Here is a 27,504-nt window from a genome sequence, read left to right on the forward strand (position 1 = left end):
TCTTTCTCTGGTACAAGTAGAAAAAAATGTTCTGGGGTCAAGAAAATAAGAGATTAAATTGCTTCCATTATTGCTTGTAATACAATGAAATGAGTAGCAAGTGTCTTTGTATCTTGAAGCTCTTTAAGATGTCTTCTGTCTGAATATCGGGCACATTTATTTGATCATAACTAAGCCGCGAGATTAAAAAATGTTCATATATTGAGACCTATCAAGAAATCAATTAATCGAAACAAAAAATAATAAAACCTCCTTTACACTAAGCTTTGTGTGTGGTGCACTAGTTACTCTCTCTCTGTGTCGCCATGTTTCTTCTTAAGGGATTATATAGATTTTTGTGGTTGAATTTGTAGGTAATCCACGTCTGGTTTATTGACTAAACTTCCTTTTATATTAAACGTCTTATCTTCGGTGATTTCATTTTTGTTATTCTGCCTATGATGACCTAGTAACCCCAATGGCTGAAAGTTTAGATATTATAGTAGTTGATCCTATGTCGGGAGTTAAGTAAGGTATGATCCTTACGGAACTAATCGAAAAATGTTTCTCGTCACGAAAAAACGGTAATTTTTTGTATGGCTTTGTATTGGATATGATTTTTAGCTAATGGGAACCTATATTGAACTTTACTACAGGCGAAGCAAAAAGTTTGTTGTAGCCAAAACATGTATACAAATATAAATAATATACATTGATAATTAATAAAAGTATGAATAACAATAGAGTGTAAATATCCCCCACCTCTCTTAGTGCAAATTCACATCACTACCCTAAATACTTCGAAAAATATATATATATATACCGCTCCCACCCCATCGCCCCATGTTTGAATGGCCGCGATGTTTTGAATGGCAGACGTCGGAGAAGTCTCGTGGAGAAAAATACAAATTTTGATGAACATTTTTGCTAGAATTTTAATTATTACAATAGCTAAACTCATTTCTCAGCGATGTTACAGTTAAATTTAGAATATTCGGACAAAAGGCCAGGAAGGTTAGCTTTATGCAGGACCGAGTGTCTGGCAAGGAACAACGTATAGTCGGTCGGATGGGACAAAAAAACCTCAGGTCCCGTGTTCCACATAGCACACTTTATGTTGTTTGTCCGTCTTCATTAGCTCGATAGGAACAGGAGAGTGGGACGCTAAACCTCATTCCATTCATTCAGAGTATCTGTAATCAAAGGCAATTTTAATTGGTAACCACATTGAAACCAAACTACCATATCCTACCCAACACCGGGTTTCTTTGTATAAATTTCGTGCGCGCTGTATCATAAAGTCTGTCATTGAGTCAACTGGCGTGATTTCGATTCCCCGGTTGTACGTGACAACCTCGTGTGTTTTCTCCGGGTCCCCCGGTTTCCTCCAACTGCTAAAGACCCCTACGCGCAAGCGAATTATTGAAATAAGATTAAACCATATGTTAGTCCCGAAATGACCTAGTTTGTGTCGAGTGGACGTTAAACCCCCATCTCTCTCTCTCTCTCTCCCCCCTCCCTGTCTCTCTGTCTCTGTCTCTCTCTTTCTCTCTTGTATTAATTTTATCGTCAATAATTATCAGATCACCCAGTTTTCTTCAACTGTAATAACCCTGTGTCTCGTTACAGTCATACGTCACGCCTATAAATTAGATGCCATCGTGAAAAACCGATTTTAGATCGTAACATTTTGGCAGACTTGGGAATTAACTGCGGTTGTATGATGGACATTTAATGGCTAGTTATAAGCAATTTATTGATACATATGGTTAATAAAGAAAGTGTTCGTTTTAACCTTTAAGATGCCTATCGTTACTTGTTAGTGATTAATGGCCTGGCTTACTGTCTTATTTCCTCCCAAGTGAAATTAACAAGAAGTATATGTGTTAGTAGGCTGTGAATTGTAATTTATTTCTATGTAACAAACATACGATCATAAGACAGAAAGTACGTGTTACGGAGAGCATCATTGTAATGTACAAGCAATCGGGGAATCGAAACCATGCCGCTTGACTCTATAACACACCTTAGACTACGTCTTAGACCATAATGATTTTACCAATTATAACAGTGTTATTATTAACGTTACGCAAATCAACCTCGATCAGTTTAAATACATTAATTAGAAGTTAGATTTCATTCAAGATTAGTTGCATGAAGGGTCATCATTAAATAAATATTGTTTTTCTTTACACGCCAATTACTCCTTTACAAAAACCTCATGCCGTTATAGATCGTGTACAAAGTTTTGCTAACAGGGGGAAAAAACTGCATACAATCGATGTTCCATCCGAATGATTAGACGATTTCCATTACCAGGCTCTCCTTCCTACATTACTAACTATGGAAAACCAGACATGTTACCCGGTGCCTCCTGGTTCGCGGGAACCATGATACTCACAACAACGCTTTATCATTAGAAAAGGTAATTGCTTTGCTAGTCTGACGATACACTGTTCAATTACCAACCGACTTTTTATTGTGTAAAAGATGACGGTATGATAAGCAATTTGTGTGGTAATAAGGACATTTACAAAACTGTCTGGATCAATTTTCTTTAATAAATCATATATTATACATGATTCTAGCGACGTTCTACATATTCCATATTTTATAAGCGTAGACATGTTCAAAAATACAATGGTATGAAAACAAAATGAACTAGAGGAGAACTTAATTATAATGAAATAGTAATTAAATTAAAGTATGACAATATCAAGTAAGTTGATTGATATGTTGGTGTATAATTTTGTTAGATCGACTTCATAGTATTTGTTTTTCAATCTAAGGTTATTAGAAATTACATGAATTTACAAATATAACCTACAGTATCTGTGTCATGAATACTTAATTTGTTATTGACCCAGTGGGCAATCGTCAGCCTTTCTTAATCAGTCCAGTTAAAGAATGTTTTGGAAACATTTAATATGGATCCTCTCCCCAACCTATGTGTAATTGACCCGGTGTCGTAACTGGTTGGTATATGTTAAAGGGTGGGCGAAAACAAGAAGTGAACCACTCTTCCCAATACCATAAAAATGTAGGTTTCGAATAGCTTACATACACGTCTGGTTTGATTCTGTGCTTTCCGTAATGCTAATATATCGTCATTTATAGAGTGCGTTCATACTGAAGAACAGTTTTTTAAGGCGCTTTTGGTTGTGATATTCGCTGATTATGTCATATTCCTTAACCTTGGAAGACATAAATGTGTCTGACATATCATATTTCGCTAATATGAAAACCATGTTTCGATCCAAGCTAACCAGAAGCTCGGGTGTAAATTCAATCTTTAGGGATTTCTGCTCTATTAACAATATAGATAAACAGAATTTGAAATTTTGTATAGTCCTTAAGAATAAGAGTGACAGATATAAACACAATCCACATAATTTCAGCTGGACTGTTAGTCACACTTAATAGACAAAACAACCAATTTCATTATTATTTAAAATATAAATTAGTGATTCAATGTTGCAACCAGGCTTAAACAACCTAAAAGCTATCCGCAGACTACCGCCGATTCGGGACATTCTATTAGAGAGATGACCGTCGTCATTGGTTCTCCCACATAGTTTTCGTTTTTCGGGTTTTTGTTACCGGGGAAGGCCTTGTGTATTGAATTACAGTTATTCCGACAATATTTTATACTTATTAAACAACTTTCTAACCACTCGACTACCACAGCCCTGAATGTTATGTGTTCAGTGTCTTTATCTTTTATTTCAGATACCCCAGCTGACGTTTGTCTCTGTGATGTTTGTATTTATTGTTATTGGGAACTGTAGCGTTTTAGCTGCTATACAATTATCAAAGAATGGACGAAAAACACGCATGAACTTCTTCATAATGCATTTAGCCATTGCTGGTAAGAACAATCTGATTAAAACACAGATCCTATTTCGTTTCGTTTTTTAAAGTTAAAATTTTCGTTTTACTGTTTTTCAAGGGAACTCATCGAAAGTATTAAAAAGAACGAAACGAAATATAAATCTCTAGCTTAGGATTGGAATTGGTTTAGATTGGTTTTTGTATTATTTTACTAAATTGACAATCAGCAATGAAATTAAAATCTTATTTGACTGAAATTGGTATTTTACTTTAATAAAAATCAAATGGTTAGATTCGACAAGTCAAAATAATCGTTTTGCGGTGACATGGGACTTACATTAGTCGGATTACATTCTCTTCCAAGATCAGTTAATATCGTTTCAAAACGGTTTGGGAATTCGTAATGCCAACAATTACGGTCGTGTTTATATACAATAATCGTGTATTGGAAAACCAAATTCAATATAGAGTCGAACATGGCGACAATAATTTATATACATGTATACTGCTGATAACAATTGAACCAACGCGATTACAACAACATCCAATTAGTAGCGGTGGGTTTTCCTCGAGAAATTATTTTAATCATATCATTTTATATGTTACAGATTTATTGGTAGGAATAATATGTGTATCAACTGACCTTATGTCAAAGATAACAGTCGAATGGCATGCTGGAAACGCCATTTGTAAAATACTCCAGTATTTACAGGTAAGTATTTAGCAGTGCCATAAATGATATTCCTTTTGTTGTGCACTAATCGGGCTAAAGAAGATGATGGACATACACCATGCAGTGTGCTATTATATGGACATTTTGCCCAGGTAGCGACGCTAGGAACTACTCTCCGTTTCGTACTATCCAAACGACAAGACAATCTCCATCGAGCATCACGCTGGAAAATCCTGGACAGCGACGCTACGGCCTACTCTAATATCGAATTCCAAAAACCAATGGTTCTGTTACGTGCAAACCATTGTGTACAGGGATCTCGGTCTTCCGTCAATATATTATATCCTCTGCGTTCCAGTCTATAGTTTCTCTTGTGATCGTAAAGGGAGTTCACCTAGATAGCGATGACAGATTATAGAATCAACGTTTACAATCTTTCTATACGCCTGTACTAAATTTAAATTTGTTTTCGTGACTTCCTTGTTGGAATAAGTACATCTTGGAAGATTAGAAAAACACTTCTAAAATGAAAATTCGACACACACACAATAATTAACTTTTACCGATGTACTAAAAATTTCGCCATTATGAACCTTGGTGGCGCCATATTGAAAGCTTTGTTAGAATTAACGGATTCCTTAATTAAGGTTATATCACTAAGTTTGTTTCATTATGCACCCCATAGTCAAGAATTAATGTTTAAGGCATGTCAATGCAGAAGTACAACAAATGTTAGCCATATATGTGAACTCAACAAACGAAAAGTATAATCAGGTTTTCAAGAAAGCTTGACCACACCCAACCTCGTGCACGACATTCGTAACTACCCACACACAAGAGGAGAACATACCTGGAAGGACACCGGCTTTAAGATCATCGATGGTTTAATTACAGATGTACAAAACGCATACCCGGCACGACAAGCATCTCTACATTGGCCAGTTCTAACGAACCTTTAAGTTACAAATCTTGTGTCTCACCATATTGTCATTTAATGAACAATAGAATATGATTAAGGGGCGTATGACTCTAAACTTCGGAACCTTAAATGGACCTAAAAGCACATATTAATGTAATACGAATGTATGTAAAGTGATTTATTGTAATTTCTAATCAATTACGTTCGGTGAAATACGTGAACAGTCCAATTTGAACGAAAGTCGTTTACATCTGCTTAGTCCATTCTACACGTTTTTGTTTTGTTTTTTTTTGTTTTTTTTTTAAAAATATTATTTTGTTGTTTGTGGATCATTCATTACTAATTACTTCAGCATTGTGTTATAGGATATGTTTTTCTTTGTCGATTACAGATGGCACTCGAAACCACAGAGTACACGACTCGTGTACTGATTTTAAAATGGTCATTGTTTCTTAAATATTGGATATTAGGATCCCATATTTTTCATATCAAGATAACAACATCAATGTCGATTGAAATGGACCAATATTGAATTCTAATTCGTATTTTTAATTTCTAATAATAATGATATTATGGAAAATATTGAATTAGAGATTTAGCTCCTTTAAACAAAAAACAAAAAAAAAATTAAAAAAAATAATAATAACTTTCAACTTAACATGTTTTTCATCGTTCTGATTGATTACGTTTTCTCTGCTTTATAGCTCTAGGCGGTTCGACTTTTTATTGACAATAATATAAACTGCAAGAAACCCCTGAAATAGGCATTATGCACCCAATGGCATTAAATCTAATTAAGATTACTCATAAAACTTGATACTGACACCGTGGCAGGTGTAAACTTTCCAATATAATTAAGTTTTTTTTGTAATTAATGTGATGTTATTTCTTTTTATACAATATAAATTGTCATGGGTATTGCAATCTATATGTTTGAGCAATATATCTCAGTTTCTACGTTTTTATCCTTATTTTCGTGTTTGTTTTATATTATCATTTTTAGCTTCAAATGGTGTAGGAAACAAAAACTACTTCATATTTTAAAAGGATAATTACCAAACTGAATTCTCATTTACTGTGCTGAATGGATTCTGGAAACAATTTTTATAACAAATAAAACAGAAAATCGATTAAAGATCTTACATATTCCAGGTTAAAAAGAAAAGAAATGTATATCTGCAATTTCGTAGCTTTAAAAGCCAGAGCACACCTGGGGTTATTTTTTCTCAGACATACCGATTTGTTATCGAAGACATTTCTATACGTATTTGTTCTCTGTTGCCCCTTTCACTTTGTCTTTTATTATTTCCTGCTGCCCTTCTGTGTCCATATTTTGCTGACTCGCTTTTGTTATTGTGTTGTTTGTCCTGTATCGCCTTTGTTCCTGCCTTGTTTGTCCTGTCAATCAATTGTTCCTGCGTTGTCTAGTATGTCCCTACTTCCATCGCGTGATGTTTGTCCTGCCTCTGCTGTGTCCATAATTTGTTTGTCCTATATCTTCTGTGTTTCTATTTTTGTTGTCGGGCCTGTCTCTTGTTGTCTAGTCTGTCCCTACACGTGTCATGATGTTTGTTCTGTCTTTACTTTGTTCCTTGATGTGTGTTCTGTCTTTACTTTGTTCCTTGATTTTGTTCTGTCTTTACTTTGTTCCTTGATGTTTTTTCTATCTTTACTTTGTCCATTTTATGTTTGTCCTGTCCTTTACTTTGTTCATGTGATGTTTGTCCTTTACTTTGTTCATGTGATGTTTGTCCTTTACTTTGTTCATGTGATGTTTGTTCTTTACTTTTTGTGTGTGATGTTTGTCCTGCCATTACTTTGTCTGATTTTGTCCTGCCATTACTTTGCTTGTGTGATGTTTGTCCTGCCATTACTTTGTTTGTGTGATTCTACTGTGATGTTTGATCTGCTCGTGCTGTCTGTACATGTATTCTGCACCACACAAAGATTAATTATATATATAATATTGTATGTTTATATTTACAGGCTATTGTTACCTATTCATCGACATTTGTTTTGGTGTCTTTAAGTATAGATAGATATGATGCTGTGGCTAGACCCATGAACTTCTCTAGAAGTGGTAAGTTGTTTCATATTTATAATAGGACCTCTTTGATCTGGGTCAAAAACGAAATTGTTCTAAGATAAAATTCTGTCTTCGTTAAAAATAATTATGTCTCTAGGTATAACTGAGGTAGATATGGACAAATGAATACATTTAAAAACTCAGTCAAATTACTTGATTATGAGCGAAGTTATTAATGTTTGAAAGTTTTGACCAGATATAGCCCAAATAGTCTCAATTGTCCAGTACCGTGAGTGTTGTCAATTTGAACGCTTAACACTAATATAACAGACACTGTCTAATCCTCTCAATATCTTAGCCATCCGATCTACAGAGTTGATCATTGGGTTATCTTGTTAATAACTATATTTAAATAATAATTTATACAACCGGTATTAGGCAGCTTCAAGGCTTTCACATAATAAAACTTAGTTTTCTAACATAATGCATATTGCTATTATAATTATTTTAATCTATCAATTATAACCGAGTTAAAGATGACTAGCTAAAGTATCTATTACTTTCTGTTGTATGTATGCCACCGATATTTCATATCTATCCAAGAACAATTAGCTCAACGGGGTATCTAATTCTAACACACTTTTTTAAAAAAAAAAAGAATATCTAGATTACTGTCCAAAGAACACTTTAAAGGCTTTAAAACTTATACCTACTTGAAATTATTTATTACCTTGGAAATGAAACAAAATTTTAGTTTTCCAATTTCATTTCACTCCCAGACATAAAAAAAAACACGATTAAATCAATACTCGGCGTTATATCTTTCATAGGGTAATAGGATACAGACAATGACAGCAAAATCAAAACGATCCTGATCTGTCGTCCCTTGGGGCACTTCGGCCTCTTCTGAATTGATTTACATTTAGAAGAAAAGTTCCAAGAGTAGTATATACCGCTGTTTTAGCTGTAAAAGGAAACCGGACGGTATGAGACACCATATTCAAATACACATCATACTAACTTTATCATAAAAAAAACCCACATGTGACATCCACAAATCCAGTTCTGTTCAAAATTAATCTAAAACATTATATTAGATTGAACGAAATAGATATGAGTCCATTGAGAGAGAGAGAGAGAGAGAGAGAGAGAGAGGGGTAACGTCTACGCGACACAAACTATGTCATTTCGGGACTAACACATGGTTCAATTTTATTTCTATAATTCGCTTGCGCGTAATAGTCTTTAGCAGTCGGGGGAAACCGGAAGACCCGAAGAAAACCCACGAGGTTGAACAGGCGACCCTACTCCTTGTCACGTACAACCGGAGAATTGAAACCACGCCAGTTGACTCAATGACAGACTTTATGATACAGCGCACACGTGCTAACCATTCGGCCATCCACCCCCTCCCCCTACAAGATATTCGAACTTGTATGAGATTAGCATTCACAAGTCACGGTATCCGTAAATGCCTAGCCATAGGCGAATGATGATCAGATTTCTGAATTGTGAGAGGAACTCAAGCTGGTGCTTTCGTCCTAGTACACAAGTGCCCGAGGTCGGTTCCGTGTGTTATGCGCAAGGCACGTTGCTAGATAGGGCCCGAATCTCTAGACCTTGAACCGAACAGCATCGATGTAGATTGAATAGATGATTGCTATCTGTGCCATTCAGCGCTTATCTGACCATCTATTCATGCTCCTTTTGTACGTTGTGCCATAGTTCATATCTAGTAGAGTCCCCTGTAACAGTATTGCGATTTCTCGGGCAGCCTTTCCGTCGTCATTTTCTACGCCGAATTTGTTCTTTTATCTGACTGATCTCTTCCGGCAAGCTTCGTCGGAAACACTTGTTGGGATATCACCCAAGGTGGAAGCGGACGTGAACCCCTATTATACTAACCTGCATGCCTATCGACAATATGTAAAGTGGTCACTATGATAATTCAGAAATTTCGATGTTAATAATTCCACATGAACTATTATTTTATAATCAACATGCTCTTACATGTCACATAAATCGAGAAACTTTATCCTTCAATCTGATGATATGAGTATGTTCTTGCATACAGATGGAAAATTAACTTTGAGAAAATCGTTACCATGTTAGTGTCGGAAACTACTCAATGTTCAAATTAAATTTGTTACTATCTGAGCTTGTTTATCACGTCACAGAAATTACCTCCTGTAGGCAAATTTTTACCCTTGAAAACATTTTAACCTTTTTACAGAAACGATATCACCCGAATTCTTACTTTCTGTAAAATAAGAATCTTTATGGAAGTATCTTATCGATAGTAACACTCACTAATGTTAAATGTAATTTGAAATTAACGCGACAATATCGCTAACAAACACGCACGAAGTCCTACCAGCACAGGGCTGTTTATGTGGATTAAAATTCCCGAGCACAAATTCCGCCATTAATTCATAAAGAAACCAATTGATTGACACCCACATATTTTGTCGTGTTATCTACAGTTTAAAAATCCACTACATATTCAGTTTCAATGTCATTCAAATAGTATTTAGGGAAACAGTGACGCTTTAAAGAAGTGGGAAATAATCAAACGTCTGTCTCAGTAAAAGTACGGGAGCCTGGGTGGCTCAGTGAGTAAGACGTTGGTTCGTTAACCGGAGGTCTTGTGTTCGATCCTTCGACTGTTGGCCGAGGAAGTTCCTTGGAATTTTCCGGTGTGATTCCCTCTTGTCAGTGGTGCAGGGCAGAACGCCTGGCAAGAGACATCCTATAGTTGTTCTGATTTGAAGAAAATCCGCGGTTCCGCGTACACTTTGGTGTGAACTTAAAAGAACCCTTGACAGTTGGAATTCGAAATAACCGTAGGCCGTAGCTGTCTGGGCAAAATTTACCCAATAACACACTGTATGGCGCATTGCCGTCATCATTAGTTCAAATCAATTTTGCACCAGTAAAAGTACAAAAGCACCAAGCGAATAATTCAAACAGATGCACACATATGTTTCAGAATTGAAATTGACAAAATCCTTACATGTCATCACTCGTCTGTCTAATAGGATTGTTTTTTACGCAGTCTGCATAATTCAGATTGTAATAATAATTTATTGTTCAATGCTCTTTTATTTTGCATATTTCATTCTGTACCTGCATTTTAAATTGTCATTTAATAACACCCATTTGATGGTCTAGGTCTGGGAGACACATTTAAATTAAATCTAATTGTTGGACAAGTTGTTTCGCAAATGACTATAATGTATTTCCATCTTCATTATAAATTAGCTGAGTTCCTTCGATTGTAAGGGTGGTGTGTGTATGTGTGTGTTGGTGGGTGATGCGTGTGTGGGAGGTGGGGAGGAGGCCTAACGCGCGTTAGATCACAAGGTCTGTCGTTGAGTCGTGTAACGTGGTTTTTAACTCAAGTTTGTATGTGGCATGGGGTAGGGCTCGCCGCGTTCCCCGTTTTACTCTCACTGCTAAGAGCCCGTGAGCGCACGTGAATTACTGAAATGAAGATATAGTTTCGAAATAACCCTGTTTGTGTAGATGGGTCGTTAAACTCACTCTCCATCAAATAATAACCGTTCGTCCTGCCCACTAACAGAAAATTAGGCTGGTAAACCCCGTGGAACTTTTTAGGCCGGCGTCGGGATCATACCCGGGACTTGATGGCTGTTGCCTCAGCGGCTTACCCACCGAACCACCGTGACTCCCTGGGTTTCAGTAGTTTGGTTTTGTAACACATTGGCAGTTCAAAGGCCAGATTATAGGTGGGACTAGAATCCCGATATAAACGAAGATAAATATTATATATAAAAATATTTATGTGTGACAAACGACGCTATCCAAAACAACAATAACTCGTGTTCGGGCCCATGCAAATGAGCTACTTTATTGGCTAATAAACGGCAAGCTGTTCTTCGACAGAGAAGTAACTGTTGCTAGAAATCAGAACGATGACTTGCAGAGATGGAAATCTAACAAAACATTGCGATAACTATGCAGAGAATTAAGACACTATCACAAAGGTCACCGCGATAAGTAGCAAGGGGCGGAGAAGTCTCTCTCTCTGTCCCTAAAACACCCATTTCAATATTATTACCGCCTAGAAGGGGATAATAATAACGAAATAAATCGGCCTATAAGGGGGTAAACAGCAACCCGTTTTTACCGTTCGGTAAATTTATGACCTCCATCAAATAGACCTAAAGGTCCACTTTCCAGAATATGCGTATATTATGGTATGATGCGTATGTTTTAGGCTCGGTTATTCATAATATCTTCCCCCATGATAGATGTCATAAATTTATCGAACAGTAAAAACGGCTTGAACGTTTACCTCCTTATAGGTCGACTTATTTCGTTATTATTATCCCCTTCTAGGCGGTAACAATATTGGATCTAGAACTTCCAATGTCACTACGCGTTTGAATAGTTCACATGGCTGGCTGTTGTACATGTCTATCCGCTACAAATTGATGTATAGCAGCATAGCAGTGCGGTAGATGTTAGGCAGTGTGTTATACGAACCATTAGACTAGTTCGTTCTTCATCCCTAATAGATAATTAGACACCTTTATTGAAAAACACTGTGAAACGTAATGGAAAAAAGTCTTTCAGGTTAAGTCTATTAGTTCTCAAAATTGGCGAGAGAAATTGAAATTCACGTAAATGACGAGGACCCGTTTACTCCGATTTTACATGCCATTAAAAGAGGTTTCGGTGGTTGTTGGTTTTTTTTGTTGGTTTGGGGTTTGTCGTTTGTTTTTTATTGGTTTGGGGTTTGTTGTTTGGGTTTTTTTTTTGGTTTTTTTAAATGGATATATTAAATGTACACAAAATATTGAAACAAAAGCAGTCTAGTAGCTAGAAACTGATCAAAATAGTTTATTCCGAGAATCCTTAACCATTGATAATATTGTTCAGCCTTTGCACATACTGATAAAGCCATTTAAATTCCCTGAAGTATTTATTCGTGCCCTTTGAAGGATAGTCTCCAATATTGACTTTTTAAATTCATAAAGCTAATGAAAATATACAACTAAAACAAATGGTATATAACTGAGTAGTTATCAAGTACTTTTATCGCTTTGTCTAAAAGCAATCTGGGTCATTGGGTTAAGGGAAGCTACGTAAAGTCTGTCGCAGTCTTCTAAATGCAAATGTTTGTCGGGCGGAATGAATTGTCCTTTTGTGATAAACAGTTGGTCAATATAAGAACGATTCTCCCAGTTATTTCACAAAAGGTCAAAATATAATTAAAGGGAGTATCCGTTGGTAATTAAAAAAAAATGTATGGTTTTTTTTGTTTTGTTTTTTTTTTAAAAAGGAGAATTGTTTGAAAGTCAAATTCAAGTGGCAATCAAACACATAAACGAACCCACGAAATGGGGAAATTTGGACACCCGTCATAGAAATGCTTTACCGAGTGCTTCTATATTTCCTTTGGTTGTGTCTGTTAGAAAATCAAATTTTGATTTGTCACAGTTTCTGGATGTTATTGTTCTTACTCCGCTTCTACCGAAGGTGATATCGTAGACAGGTTTTCTTATTTTCATTTCTAGTCGGAGGAAACCGGAGTACCCGGAGTAAACCCACGAGGTCTGAGAAAGCTCCCCTATCTCCAAGCCACCACATACGCTTACACTAGGGGTTCAAGCCAAAGGTGACCGGCCAGCTAGGGGTCGAAGCGTGGCACTCTGGACCACCAGGCCATCGTAAACCGCGCTGGTTTCTGGCTGAAAGCTATTTCTAATTAAGGGGTGTAACTACCGTTGTTCAAACAGGAGACAGACCACCAATTGCTTCCCACGAAGGCCGTTCCTAGTTTCTGTTATTTACAGATTGTAAACAAAATTGGTCATTCATAAAATTATTTATTAGTCTTGGCCAAGTCTATTTTGGTATGAGATGTGATTAATGTATATTATGTTTCATGGTCGACTTAAATTATTTACAAACGCATTAACACCTGTTGTAATAATGATAATAATCGCGATTAGAAAACCAAACGTTAATTACCGTTACTAGTTATTAGAATTGTTTTTAGCCACGATAGGTAAATGATTGTACTTCCAACAGGCACTAACCCAGCTGGAAGTCTAGGAGTTATTGCCATTAGTTTACTCACAGGAGTTAATGACAGACGGAAAATGTCTCTTTCAATGACTGCACCCTCAATAAATGATAATCACTATCAGAGAGAGAGAGAGAGAGAGAGAGAGAGAGAGGGACAAATACATGCCGAAATTTAAAAGGCCAGTCAATCAGTCAGTGTTGTTCACTATCAAAATTCTATTTTAAGCCGTTGATTTTAAATATCGCTCTGTTTAAAGCGACTTACAAACTAACAGTTTTCATGGATGCTTGGCGATCAGCGTACACACCTACCCTATCATTTGTGTATGATAAACATAAATCTGTAAGTTTGTGGAATACCCATGGTGGTTCGTTAAACCCACAGAGAGGGGAACCTATAGCCACACCAAAAGACAATCGATATCGATATCAAATCCTTATCTAAGTTACTTAATCTAATTTAAAAAGTTATTTTAGCCATCATTTTCAAGCTGCCTTGTATTTTGATATCGAAGGTAAATAGATTATTGCCATACATTTTAGTGTGGCTTTTTAAAATCCGTCCCTTTAAGTTCTCAAATATACTCAATAAGCTGCAACCATTCAGAAAGACCTTTACAACACTTATTAAGCCATCTGTCTTGTTTGTCCAGTCATCTTTGGCTTACGATCCCTTTTGAACATAAGCATAAATCGAGCTTCTTTGAGTACAACTTAAGCCAGTATTATTTACAGACATGATTCAGCCGTTGTTGAAACCTAATCTATAATTATTTGACAAGATGGGCTAAAGTGTAAAAATTGGATAACCATGCTAGTTTCCAGAATCGAAAATAATGTTAAAAACAATCAGATCACATGTCCTTGAAAGGGAGTGAAAAAAAATGAGTTACTACAGCAATACATCAACTTATTCACACCATTTCCAGGATCAACACCATTATATTTTACAGAAATCAACTTTATCATTAACTGAAGCGAAATCCCCTGATCATTTAAATGACAGAAGCGCCAAGAGATAAAACTGCGATTAATAGATTTTATTATAATTTCTTTCGTCATCTGTCTAATCTGATTTCGGTTGACATTTCATAATCGCATTATGATGTGGAATGAATTATTTGATTTTAAGACGGTTTAAAGCACACCGTTCACCGACTTAAACGTGAGGATGAAAATAAGAACTGACAAAAACTATAATTGACAGGAAAATATAGATAAAATATTTTTTTTAATGTTATAAAGAAACGAAAAATAGGTATATTTGTTTCTTGATATTTGGCTTTTTATAAATATAGTGGTCATATTGAGGTAAACGCCAGCTATATCCGCTATTTACCCCCCCCCTCCCCTACCATTTCCCTTTCTTTGATTGGAAGTACAGGATTACAGGATATAGTTATAAAAGGCTGGTGTTGACACTTTGTTTAGTCTCGACATACAGCAAGACCGAAACAAACATTGAGAGAAATGGGGTTTAACGTCCACACGACACAAACTAGGTCATTTCGGGACTAACATATGGTTCGATTATTTTACTTCAATAATTCGCTTGTGCGTTGGGGTCTTTAGCAGTTGGAGGAAGCCGGAGGTCCCGGAGAAAACCCACAAGGTTGGACAGACAACCCTACTCCTTGTCACGTAGCGGTGAATCGAAACCACGCTACTTGACTCAATGACGGAACCAATGATCCAACGCGAACGCGTTAACCGTTAGTCATACGCCCCAGCCCCCAGCCCCCAGACCCCAGCCCCCAATATTCAGGTAAATAACGAGTTAAGGCGAGTCTGAACAGAAAAATACCCCTCCCTTTGCTTATATTATTATATGGAAGCCACACTTCCATTCAGTTGCCAATAATTATTCCTCCAGATATTATTGTAATTATTGGTTTTCATTTTTTAGCCTACCAGGCCCGAGTGCTTATCTCCCTTGCCTGGATAGCTGCCCTGGTCTTCGCTCTTCCGGCGCCATTCCTGTACCAAGTCGAAGAACACCAACAAAAACTCCAGTGTTGGATGGATTTCCCAGAATACTGGCACTGGCAGGTAATTGTTACATTTATATACACGTGTATAACAGGTTGTTTTAATTTATTATATATAAGTGAAAAAAAAATCAATTTAGGTATTCTATGTTTATATCATTATACCTCGCAAAAATATGTACATTTTATTAGTTTAAAACTTATGGTTTGCTACAGCTAATCGGTTAAGTTATTTCTGATTTGCTAGATTTCGGGATCATGGTATAAAATAACCAGACACTGCTTATTTTTAGGAATTGTTACGTTTTACAAATTAAACATTAAAATTTTAGATCCACAGATAGAGCCAATGTTGAGATATAACTGATCTAAGCTAAAACGAAACTAAAATCATTAAGCAAACAACAGACTTCCGCTTAGTATTTTAAACGAAGAAATAACCGTTTTGATCTTGTCCCAATGCTAAATAATACATCAGAATAACCCAATTCAACACACTTTTTTGGCCTACGTCAAAGAGATTTGGCTCCTTTAAAGCATAAATGCCACCAACATTTCTAACCGATTTTTCTTATTGTGGCATTTAATAGATTGTAGCGTCGGTTCAAAAGGGTGAAATTGAGTACATGTAATTGTAATCTACATCTCCGGAAATATAAATAACGATATCCCAATTAAATTGTTTTGAGATAATAACGTTCACTTATCGTGTGATTCATAAAACCCAACTATCTGGTTAACTTACAGTTTTTACAAATATATTGTTTTATCGGCAGCCATTAATCTTAGAAATTTTATAATAACATTTTAACGTAGGTTCTCTTCTAATTTTCTTGTATAAGGCACGATAAATATCGGTGGTAATTCTGAACGTGTATAATGTAGGCATATGTGTTCATTTTTAAAATTTGTGGTCTATATATTTGACGTGAAAGGCTAGACTTCAGAACAAGGACAATCTTGGTTCGCATAGTCGCTGCAAGTTGTGACGGTGTTCGTGCATGATGTCGGTTAGGCATATCCTCTCCTCAACACCTGGTATCACTTTTTTCGATCACATTCTCAGGATTTCTGGTTAACTCTTGCTAGAAATGATTGTGGCTTGAAGGTTATTCCATCTTTTAGCATCAAAGTGATATATTATAGCCCACATTAACCTAGAAAAAAATCTAAGCTTTAATTTGGCTCTTTGATTTTGTGGCGGAACGTTATTTAACGGCAAGATGTACGGTCTATTTTTTCATTCGATTTTAAACCGTTAGCAGTCTTTGATGTGATAATATAAAAGTATTGTCTGCGAATGAGCGTCAAATACTGATATATTATCGACACTTTGTAAATAAATATTAACAAAGGCGCTATAGAGTCAATGGTTGACTACGGTGGTGTAACTTTTAGATATATATTCTGGAGATTAGTTTACCAACTGGCACTTAAAATGCGCCAAACCAAAATTTGTGGCGCAACTGCAATGGTTTTTTTAAATAACATAATCGCTTCATAACACTAAATTGGTAACATACTGTCAAAAGAGACGTAATGAGGCCATGGACTCATAGCCGTTCCATAAAAAGACATTTAACTAACGAATATCTTACATTTCGTTATGTTTCTCGAAGGATTCCAAGCATTTTCCATGGACATTGTGATGGAGTTAAAAAGTCTAGATTAACAAATGATTTTTAATCATTTCGGGCAATCTACCAATATATGATTTTAAGTTTTGCGTTAAAGATAAAGGAAATACCAATTTCTTTGTTTTACGGAATATTATCCTACATTCCGTTATACTTCTCGGGGGATTCCAACCATTTTCCATGGACACTGATTTAGAGTTAATTAGTTTACATTAAAAAAAAACGTGATGCTTAATCTTTTCGAGCGATCTTCCATTATATGATAATATGATATTTAATTTGACGGAGGCGAACCGGGAAATTAAATGCTCGTGTATACGAGATTATGTTTTGATGAAAAGAAAATTGGAAGGCTTTGGTTTCCTGTGCAGAAATGTCGTAAATTTTGTCGTCTTTGAAGCAACAAGCAGTTTTAAGATAACGCCTATAGTTTTGTCTGCTGAAAGTGATAGGTAATTTCAACACCAGATAACTCAAGTGATTTACGAAACAAGCGTTCAAAACTTAGTAACAATGGAACATTGCTGATCGGTATCGTTTAGGCAAGCCGGTCACTAGAAATACTGCAAAAGTTATGGATTAAAATAAATGCAGTATTTAATCAGAAATTAAGTGGTATAGATGTTTATATAGAAGAAGGTATAAGTCCGAACCGAACCCTGCTCCGATCTAAAAAGATCGCATTTAGGCCCATTGTTTTTGGATCGCAGTCATTAAGAAGACTTAGTTTCGGTTCGTATTCAGAGCCAATGCTTTCAGAGTTCTTGATGTAAATATATACTCCGAATCGCACTAGATAAACAGGTCTTTCCGCTCAATCTGTTCATTTCATCTATACCGTACATTGCAATATTTATGGTCTTTCTGTCTAGCCAAATTACAGATAACAGATAAGTCCTGTGAATTTAGATTTTGGATTTAATTAGAATATTGATCTAATATTTGGCTTTTTCTCCTTGACCATTTGATGGATTTCAATCAAATTTGGGAGATGTGTAGCCTTGGTGGTGCTTATTCCTAAATTGGGATATAATATAGGTATGTTCACACATTTTCGTCTTCTTGGTCTTGATCAGTGAAATTGGTTGGTAGGGCGGGGCATATAAGGGATGCCCTAAAATGCTTTTTTGGCTAATTCACCTTTTCGTAATGAATCACATTGGATAATGCATGTTCAGATTTATAGCTGCTCGACATCCTAAGTGTGGAACAGTGGTAAATTTAAACGTTTTCAACGTCTTCTTCTGAAACACTCAAATGGATTACATTTTACATTTAGGTATGTTACGTAAAAGCGCGTGATTGGGTAGATTTGTTTAAATGGATTTACTCAGCCAAACTCGACACCTTCCTGGAGGAAATTAACACCTTTTGTTATTGTGTAGGAATATTGTGTAGGAATATTATGTGTAGGATAAAGCATGAGACTGAGGTTATGCTGGGGGGAGAAAGACTGAAGAAAATAACCTGAGAAAAAGAAAAACCGATGCCGGTAGGCCGAGGTTTTTCTGTCGAGGGTTTTTTCTGAAGTCTTTCTTCCCCAGCATAACCGAAGTCGAGGACTTTATCTTGCTTATAAACCGTCTATGTTTACATGTACGCAAGATGGGAATATCCCAGAATTCCCGTAAGAAAAACCTTATATCATGTTTTCTTATGGAAAAAAACCCTTCCCTGGAAGAATAACCCGGTACAGGTTTAAAGAAAAACTTTCAGAAGAATAACCCCAAATTTCACTGTATATATACAAAGCCGCCCCGCCTTTCAGACCGCAAGTTATTCCGGGCATAGAATATACCCCAAAGATCAAAGAGATTTACTGTTACAGGTTTATAAGTAGGAATGTTAGATCTTACGTACCCATGCACATATGTTTGAAATAAAGTTGTCTGGACCTAAGAATGTGAAAATATAGATATTTGTTTTTAGGCAAGTGTAATTATTACTATACTGACAGCCTAACTAAACTCATTTATTAAGCCCACTTGTTTTGATTTGGTATGGAGCGATCATGTCACCACGATCTCATTGAACTCCTTTATTTTAACTGTACATTTCCCACAGTTTGACTTCTAATATGCCAATGACGATTTCGAAACATGTTCTTCTTTATGGAAACTCTTCCAGTTTGGACAATAAGATTAACGAGTATAAAGAAGCCGTCCAATTGCTCCTGGTGCGTGAAATGAATAAACGTTAAAAGGTCTTTTCTAGTATTTTTGTGGTTCAAACTAGTGCTTTAATTTGATTTGTTGCCTTATTCGTCTTATATGCCTAAGTGTTGTCATTATTCATTTATCGATTAACTTAGAACAAACGCACTTAAGAAGATAAAGACATCTATATATAAGGAGATCGTTCATTATTTGTAACACAAAAGGTCAGAATGCAGCAGTTCTCATTTCACTATATAGTATAGAATCATCCTGATCTAATAACGGACATGTTAAAGGTGTATTCGTATGTCATGGAACTACAGTTAAGCTTCAAATAATTTGAATTATAGTCTAATTTATCAACTTCAGATAAAAAGAACATTCGAGATTAAAATGTAAGAATAAAAATTTTCTAATCTTTTCTGAGATTCTTAAACAAATACGATAGTAATTAGTACTATATGTACCGGTAACTGAGCATGACGTCTTCGTCGACATCTTGGAACTAAACTTCGTCAATCGGCGCGGAATGGTCCAAGGACCAAGGAACAAGCATGTAAAATTCCACGTCGATCGCAGTTGGGTTTGCGGGGCGTTAGACTTTGTCGAATTGTCTCACCCACAAGAAAAACATGAACTAGAAGAGTAGAACATGGGAATCTGCTCCCAAAAATGAAATGTAGCCTTAACTGAATAAATAATTTTACACTCTAGTTGATGCTTAGGATATAATGGTACTTATGTTTTCTTCCTCACTATAAGCTTTCATTAACCCAGATGTCAAGAAGTTGCCAAAGAGTCAAGTATCAACAAAAAAAGTCCAAATTGGAATATGAATACATACTACAACTTAGAGATTTAACCAGACAATAACAGCCATTGATAAAAATCTCATTAGTTATTAAACAAAACGATGTAGCATATCGATTTATTTATTTTATATGAAATGGTAAATCGAAATTTATATTTATATTCCGTTATATTCTGTAACCCATCCTTCTGCGACAGGGTACTAACATTACGTACTACCCTGCCACTAGTGCCAGATAAGTATCATTATGTCTGTTTCTCTAAAGGGTTTCTATCCAATCAGGTGTCATGAAAAAAAAAATGTGTCATGATAATCGAGATCAACCCACGTGACCGCCAGCAATCAAAACACTGTTTTGAAAGACGAAATTAAATAAAGTTATGTATACTATACATTATCTACTTCAATAATGTATTAAATTGCTCTTATTTGAGACATACTAACACGTAGATATTATGCCATTTGTAATCCATTATATGATGACATGGACGTGTCTAATCTGTCTATGTCCGCGGTGATAATAATATCATCTCTTAGTTCCAGGGCCGTATTCAAGAATTTCAGCGGGGGGGGGGGGGGGGGAATCTAAGGTGGCGACAACGTCAAGTTTGGCGTGAGCTTTGGGTGATCATTCGAGATTTTTCTTAAATCAGAATCTCTGAGACAATATTTCTGCTCATTATGGTGCAGACATGTATAGGATTAGTGTAGAGTGGTACCAAAACGGTGGCAATTCTTCGTACGTTTGTTTGTTCGGCGGTGAATGTAAGAGAAAAAAAGATATTCTGCGTGAGCAGTGAAGTGCCTGGACCCCCAACCCCACCCACCCACCCTGGACTGGACATGCTCAAGTGTCAATGTAACACACGACTTGAAATTAAATGTTGGACTGTATATTACCTTGCCTCATGGGAGATGTCTGTGACATTAAACCCTAATTCCATTACCATGTATAATGGATATCTGCACTGCGCTGAGGGATCCGTCCTGCATCAAGGCAATCTAGTTTCGTCTGTAAATCATCTTCTTGTTTATTTCTCAGTTAGCTAACCGACCATGCTAAATCAGTCTGACACAGCGCAAAAAACGATAATGCATCGAAAATAACATTGGGGTTTCCGTGTAGATTTATGCCCTGGGCCCTGTAACTGCTTAATACCTGCAGATCGATGACAAAATTGATTATTTGTGAAAAAAAATCATTCATGTAGACCACGGGATTTTTATTCAATATGATAAGCTGTACTTTTCTGAAAAAGCACAAACTACATTTTTATTGCAAAATTGTATATTAATATTGAAAAGTAGACAGATAACTATTATCAGACGTGAAATACATATCAAATAAAAAAGTAAATTAATTTTGGTGCCAAAATGATGTTTATAATATAAATATGATTTATTCTTTAATGAACTGATATAAGGCGAAATTGATATGGAAGCGCTGTAGGGGCTCTTAGACTTGTCTAAAGGTTAAAATTCAGGAAATTAACGTCTGTTAAAAATAAATCATCGTCCTTTATGCCTTATACCATGAATTATTGCTGTATAAATTCCTAATTTCATTTAAAGCATTTTGATGTGCATATGGAATGACGACTTGGAATGTATTAGTCTATGCCCGTTTCCGATTTTTTATAATTGATTTTAGGTCACAAAATGTTGACTTGGGTTGGCGAGGTGTGGGTCAAAACGCTATACTATTAAATTTTCGCCACAAAACAGGAATCGGAAATCGGTGTCCTCACTAACATATTTGCCGACTGTTGAAAACAAAAATGTATTTGTCGACCTAAAATTTTAATATACACATTTCACAAAACATATCCATACATTAAATTTAATTAATTATTATTAGTACGTACAGCATATTCATTATGGGCTTGTAAAAATGGTATACTGTATGCGTCAGTTAAAAGCGTGTTTATAAAATGTGTGTTTTTTTAAAAAAAAAAACAAAAAAAAAAAAAACCAATATAGAGGTTTGCAACATCTTAAACTAGAAGGTAGATTATTCCATAAAATAGGGGCTTGGAAATTAAAAATGTGTGTTTTTTTAAAAAAAAAAAATATAGAGGTTTACAACATCTTAAACTAAAGGGTAGATTATTCCATAAAATAGGGGCTTGGAAATTAATAGAGTGCTGAACATAAGAGACAAGTTGAACGTATTTGGGCTTTAAAAGTAGTTTATCTGATGTTCAGCCAGGTGTATAAAGTTCTAAAGAATCAGATAGGAAAACAAGAGCTAAATTATTTAAGCATTTAAGAGTAAGTAATAAAATCCTAAAATCAATTCGATATTTAACAGGTAACCAGTGTAAATCCATCCGTTTAAAACACGGATCCTATTTCGTTTCGTTTTTTTTTGTAGTTCAAAATTTCGTTTTACTTGTCTTTACTATCGAAAGTATAAAAAAACGAAACGAAACATAGATCTATATATTAATCAGATTGAGTGTAAATTATATAAAACAGCAGTTATGTGATCACATTTCTTAGTTAAAGTTTAGCATACTACAGCCAGACTTTAAAAAGTCTAGCTGTAGTATGCTGAACTTTTTGTAATCTATCTATAGGCTTTAAAGGTAAACCAACTAAACGTGAATTAAAATTATCTAATCATGAAGTGACAAGAGAATTAACAAGTGACTTGGTGGCCTCTAAAGTTAAAAATTTACGTATAAAACGAAAAAAAATATCACAGTTACCAATTACTTTAGAGCGTTTATCATGTACAAATACATACTTAATTGCTGCCTTGAGCCTAATAACAAATTTTCAGAATAGAAGGACCCATCGTGTCGAAAGTGGCAGATACATCTAATAGAATTAAAAATGTACATGTTCTATTATCAATTTTCAATAAAATATCATTTGATACCGGGGTTAAAACTCTTTCGGTACTGTGAATTTTTTTGACGCAATTCAAAGACGTCGTTCCAGTAGCTCAGTGAGTATAAAGACACTGGCTCAGTAACCAGGGGGTCTCATGTTTGATGACGAGTTTGGTTCTGAAAGTACCGAGGTGATTTTCCAGCCTGGTCCACCTTGTCAGTGGTGCAGGACGGGTGAAATGGTAAGGAACACAGTCTGTTCGGATGAATCGAAAAACCTAGGTCCTGTTTATTTTTTTCTCTATTGTCAGTTGAAACCCGAAATGCCGTTTTAATTGAATTGAAATGAAATGGGGTTTAACGTCCTACTGTTCTGTCGGAATATATATTTATAACGATTATTTTTTACTTCAGAAATATAAGAACATCGCACAATAATCACTCAGTTCAACCCCATCTTGTATTTCTTTTTCAGTTATTTTTTACATTGGTATCTTTTGTAACATTCATCTTGCCAGCGTTGATTATCTCAGCATGTTATATCGCCATTATCTACATAATCTGGAATAAAGGACAGAATCGGAGCAGTATGGAAGAGTCTCATAGACTTACAGAAAAGGATTCCAAGAATGGTAAATAATATTATTTCTGGTAACCCCAAACACTGAGTGGATATAATATGTCATTCATTTCCATTCATGTTTGTGAAATTTTAATTAATTCTCTCTAGATCATTTTCTAAATGAACTAACTTGCTGATCGCGGGGATTATATAAATAATAAATGATATGGAAACACTCCACGTCACATATTCAGTAAGTAATATATTGATACTGCACGAGGACGTTAGTCTGAGAGTTGTATCAATATATTACGTAACGTCTTGCTCGATCTAGAGTGAAAATCTTATTAATAAGTTTATATTGTTTTATACTCAATTGTCCGTCTTCATTGGCCCAGTCGGAACAGAACAGTAGGGCGTTAAATCACATTTCATTTCATTTCACTTATACTCAATTCGTCCCAAAGTTACGTACAGTACTAAACATCTACCTATATACAATTTATCAGTAACTCCAGTCTGATTAAAATACAGATCTATATTTCGTTTCGTTGTTTTTATACTTTTCACGATCTCTACTACATGAGACCTGACCGGTTGTAGTAGGAGGTCGCGTCAGGTTTCATACGAGCGGCTTTTGGCCCTATGACGTCAGACATTTGATTAACCAATCAGCGTGTATTTTTCTAGCGGGATACCCACAGTTCCGTGCACCACACGCCAAGAACTCGAAGCAACAGGCCGTTTCATTGGCTAATCCCTTACATCAAACAGAACGCGGATTATATAACAACTCTGCTAGATCCTAGTGTAGTAAAGACAAGTAAAACGAAATTTTGAAATATAAAGAAACGAAACGAAATAGGATCTGTGTTTTAAGCAGATTGTCAGTAACTCTTTCACTATTTTCAGTTGACTGATACATCTATCATACAGACAATTTTATTAAAGTTGTGGTTATCAATTTTATTTCAGGTGAAAATGGCCAATCACGTAATCATGTATTGTGCCGACGTAATAATTCTAACCGGGGTATTATACCTCAAGCTAAGATACGAACAATAAAGATGACTCTTATTATTGTTATAGGTAAATAAATATATTTATTCATTGACATTTTCTTTACAAATTTAAATAGCCCCCAATTCTACCACAATCTATTGCTAATGTTGCTGAATCTCATAAAATACATTTGTTTAAGCATCTTAGCATTGGTGGAAAACAAGAGGACCAAGAGAAAACCCATGGGGCTAGGCGGACGAATTTATTCCTTGTCTAGTACCGTACAAGTGTGGGATCTAAACCACGCCACTTGACTCATTGACAGATCTAATGATCTAAACTACACGCGTTAGACCACTCGACTGCACCCAACCGTCCGGTTTTATATAAGCCCAGTATAAATGTGTTCCGAATGCTTAATAATCCCGGCAAAAAGATAGGCCGATCACTATTCTATATATCGAAATTACATATTTTGAAACGGGAACTTTCAAATAGAGATATTTGATTAAAACCAATGAGATTAGAGTTGATACCAGAAATATATTATATTTCTAACATAGTACATCTTGGAATTCCATTGGTTATTAGAAGAGATGGTAATTTCCAAAGTGAATTTTTTTGCAGCTTGGTTGATCTCCGGGGAGGTAACTCTAGTTATTCGATACTTCTCGTACTGTTCCACAAAATAGTATTATATCCTATGTAATAAGTTCTAGTCACAACCACAAACAACAAAAAAATACATCCTTTTCATCAAAGTGTCTTGTCTTGTTTCAGTATTTATACTGTGTTGGAGTCCTTTCTTCGTATATAATTTATTAGAATTGTATGAACATATTCCAAGAAATGATCCACTAAGTACGTTCGTGCAGAGTGCCGCTCCCTTGAATTCAGCCGCCAACCCCATAATATATGGTATATTCAGTACAAGAATATGTACGAATTTAAGGTAATTATTAAATTTAATATATTTATCAAATTGTTAATAAAAATTATTGTGTCTTAAAGGGTCGATACGTCAATGCAACTCCGATACTCGGTATTCTTATTACCCAAAAGATAGTAGGCATCTTTCAACTATATCAGTTGCAAAAATATTATAGAACTAGTTGGTTACTTACTGCTTCCTTATTTCAAAACCAAATCACGCAAATGGTCTTGATGTTGTTAATACTTGATGTCTACAGTGGACTCTGTCACATCCGATGTCTGATCACGTTTTCATGAGTTAATCTCATCCTAGTTTTGAACGAAAATTGTTTGTTCTCTTGTTTATTTTTTAGGATACCCGTGTTGAGTTGTTTGGCTAAAGCTTTCTGTGGACGTTCAAAACCAAGAAAATCCCGCCAGATGCGCGTCCAGGGGCAAGTTATCTCCCTTAGTGACCAGACATTCATTACAGATGGCAGTGGAAGCAGACGTTTAACAAAATCATCCAATAATCATTCTCTATTGGCCAACAGACGACCATCCGGGCTACCCGTTGTTCGTAAAACTTTATCACCAAGAGACAATCTTTTATTAAAAACTATCGTTCCTGTATCAAAGCAGAGAAATGGCTGCCACAAAATTCAGTCATCGGTTATAAACTGTAGCGAGGGCATGTTAGTTTGAACGGTAAGCTCTCTTCTGGCATAAGGCTTATTTGCCCGTGTCCGAAGATTTCCTTAGTTTACTTGCTCCCAAATCGCGGGATAGTGTGACCCAATCTAGACGAAAAGTTCAAAATTAAATGAAGCTTTACGTTCTATTTTTCTGTACCCACCGACCAATGAGTATGGTCATACGCCAAGGCCTGTGCTATGGGGAAACTTTTGCCGGGACAGCGGCGGTTTCTCCTACTATTCGTCGAATTTCAACTGCCAAAGTGATCCACAGCACATTTTTCTCTAGCGTGGAACAATTTGAAACTGTACATATTCCCATGTTGTTTTAAAATGTATGTGTATTTGTATGTGCAAATCTCCTTTTTACGAATATTAGTCTGGGTGGATTGACAACATTTGAGCGTAAAGAGGGAGGTAAATAGCCTTAAAAATGTCGACGCCCATGAAATTAATTTAAGAATTACCATTTCCGAAATATCTTTTTACAACATCACAATTCGTCATAAAAATGCATGGACTATGGGATTTATTTCGGGAAGGGGCGTGCAACTCTTTCTTGAATTTAGCTTGGAAAAAAGTTTTATTGCCAATGCGTAACCGGGAGTTTGTTTTTGTTTTTTGGGGTTTTTTTTTGTTTTTTTTTGTGGTTGATTATCCAGTAAAATATCGTCAAATGTGGAAAACTGGCCCAGACCCTACGTACATCGAGGACTAGGGGGCTCTTCGTTGAGCAATCTTTGATGACTTAAATGTAACTTTAAGCGTATCAACCCAATAAGACAGCTGTTGGGAGTATGGGTGATACATATGACGTCGGCAGCGTAAAGTTTTACATGTATTATAAAAGGCCAATTATATTTTAAATATTTAACATAGTCTGTCAAACGCAACCAAACACATCATACGGTAATTAATTTGAATAGATGGTGCTGGGAAAAAATAAGAAACATCAAGTAATTTTTCTTTTGTCATTTGGCAATTCTTAGAGTTGGCTAATGTAAATTTTAGATATTGGGCTGACGTTCTTGCTATACTAGTTAAATAATAGATAATGAAAAATTAATAAATTGAAAATTCTAGTCATTTTTTATTCTGAGCTTAACTAAATAGTCCTTATTGTCAAGTACCATTGCTACTATTATACACGAAGTCTCAAGTTTCCAGATTAACGATATGGCGGACATTGTTTGATCCACTTAGTGCCGTAGCCATCCGATGCTCTAGAGGGTTGATTATGGGTTTGGCATATGAATAAATGTCTGAATAATTCATATACCATTTGACGCTAGAAAAATGCATCGATAAGTAATTAATTTAATAAGACCCCGATGATGTGTGTTTTAATACAACATGATACTATTGGGAATAACTACTGTATATTGATTGTTATGTAAATAACTTTTGTATATACTAATC

The 27,504-nt window shown here is 35.6% G+C and overlaps 1 protein-coding gene across 1 annotated transcript; it reads left to right on the forward strand.

Annotated features, from left to right (window-relative positions):
* The first annotated feature begins 3,672 nt into the window (after window positions 1-3,672).
* LOC126807685 (cardioacceleratory peptide receptor) lies at window positions 3,673-27,504 on the forward strand. The gene is made up of 8 exons (XM_050532434.2): window positions 3,673-3,847; window positions 4,419-4,522; window positions 7,389-7,482; window positions 15,392-15,534; window positions 23,390-23,546; window positions 24,452-24,565; window positions 25,259-25,430; window positions 25,765-27,504. The coding sequence occupies exons 1-8, from the start codon at window positions 3,673-3,675 to the stop codon at window positions 26,093-26,095; spliced, it is 1,290 nt and encodes a 429-aa protein (XP_050388391.1). The 3' UTR covers window positions 26,096-27,504.

This window comes from Patella vulgata, chromosome 9 (genome assembly GCF_932274485.2).
Source record: "Patella vulgata chromosome 9, xgPatVulg1.2, whole genome shotgun sequence".
In the NCBI taxonomy this organism is placed as follows: domain Eukaryota; kingdom Metazoa; phylum Mollusca; class Gastropoda; family Patellidae; genus Patella; species Patella vulgata.

Coding starts and splice junctions, on each gene's coding strand:
- LOC126807685 (XM_050532434.2), top strand. CDS start 3,673: ATGTTATGTGTTCAGTGTCTTTATCTTTTATTTCAGATACCCCAGCTG. Junction 7,483..15,391: donor CATGAACTTCTCTAGAAGTG/GTAAGTTGTTTC, acceptor TTCATTTTTTAG/CCTACCAGGCCCGAGTGCTT. Junction 23,547..24,451: donor AGAAAAGGATTCCAAGAATG/GTAAATAATATT, acceptor ATTTTATTTCAG/GTGAAAATGGCCAATCACGT.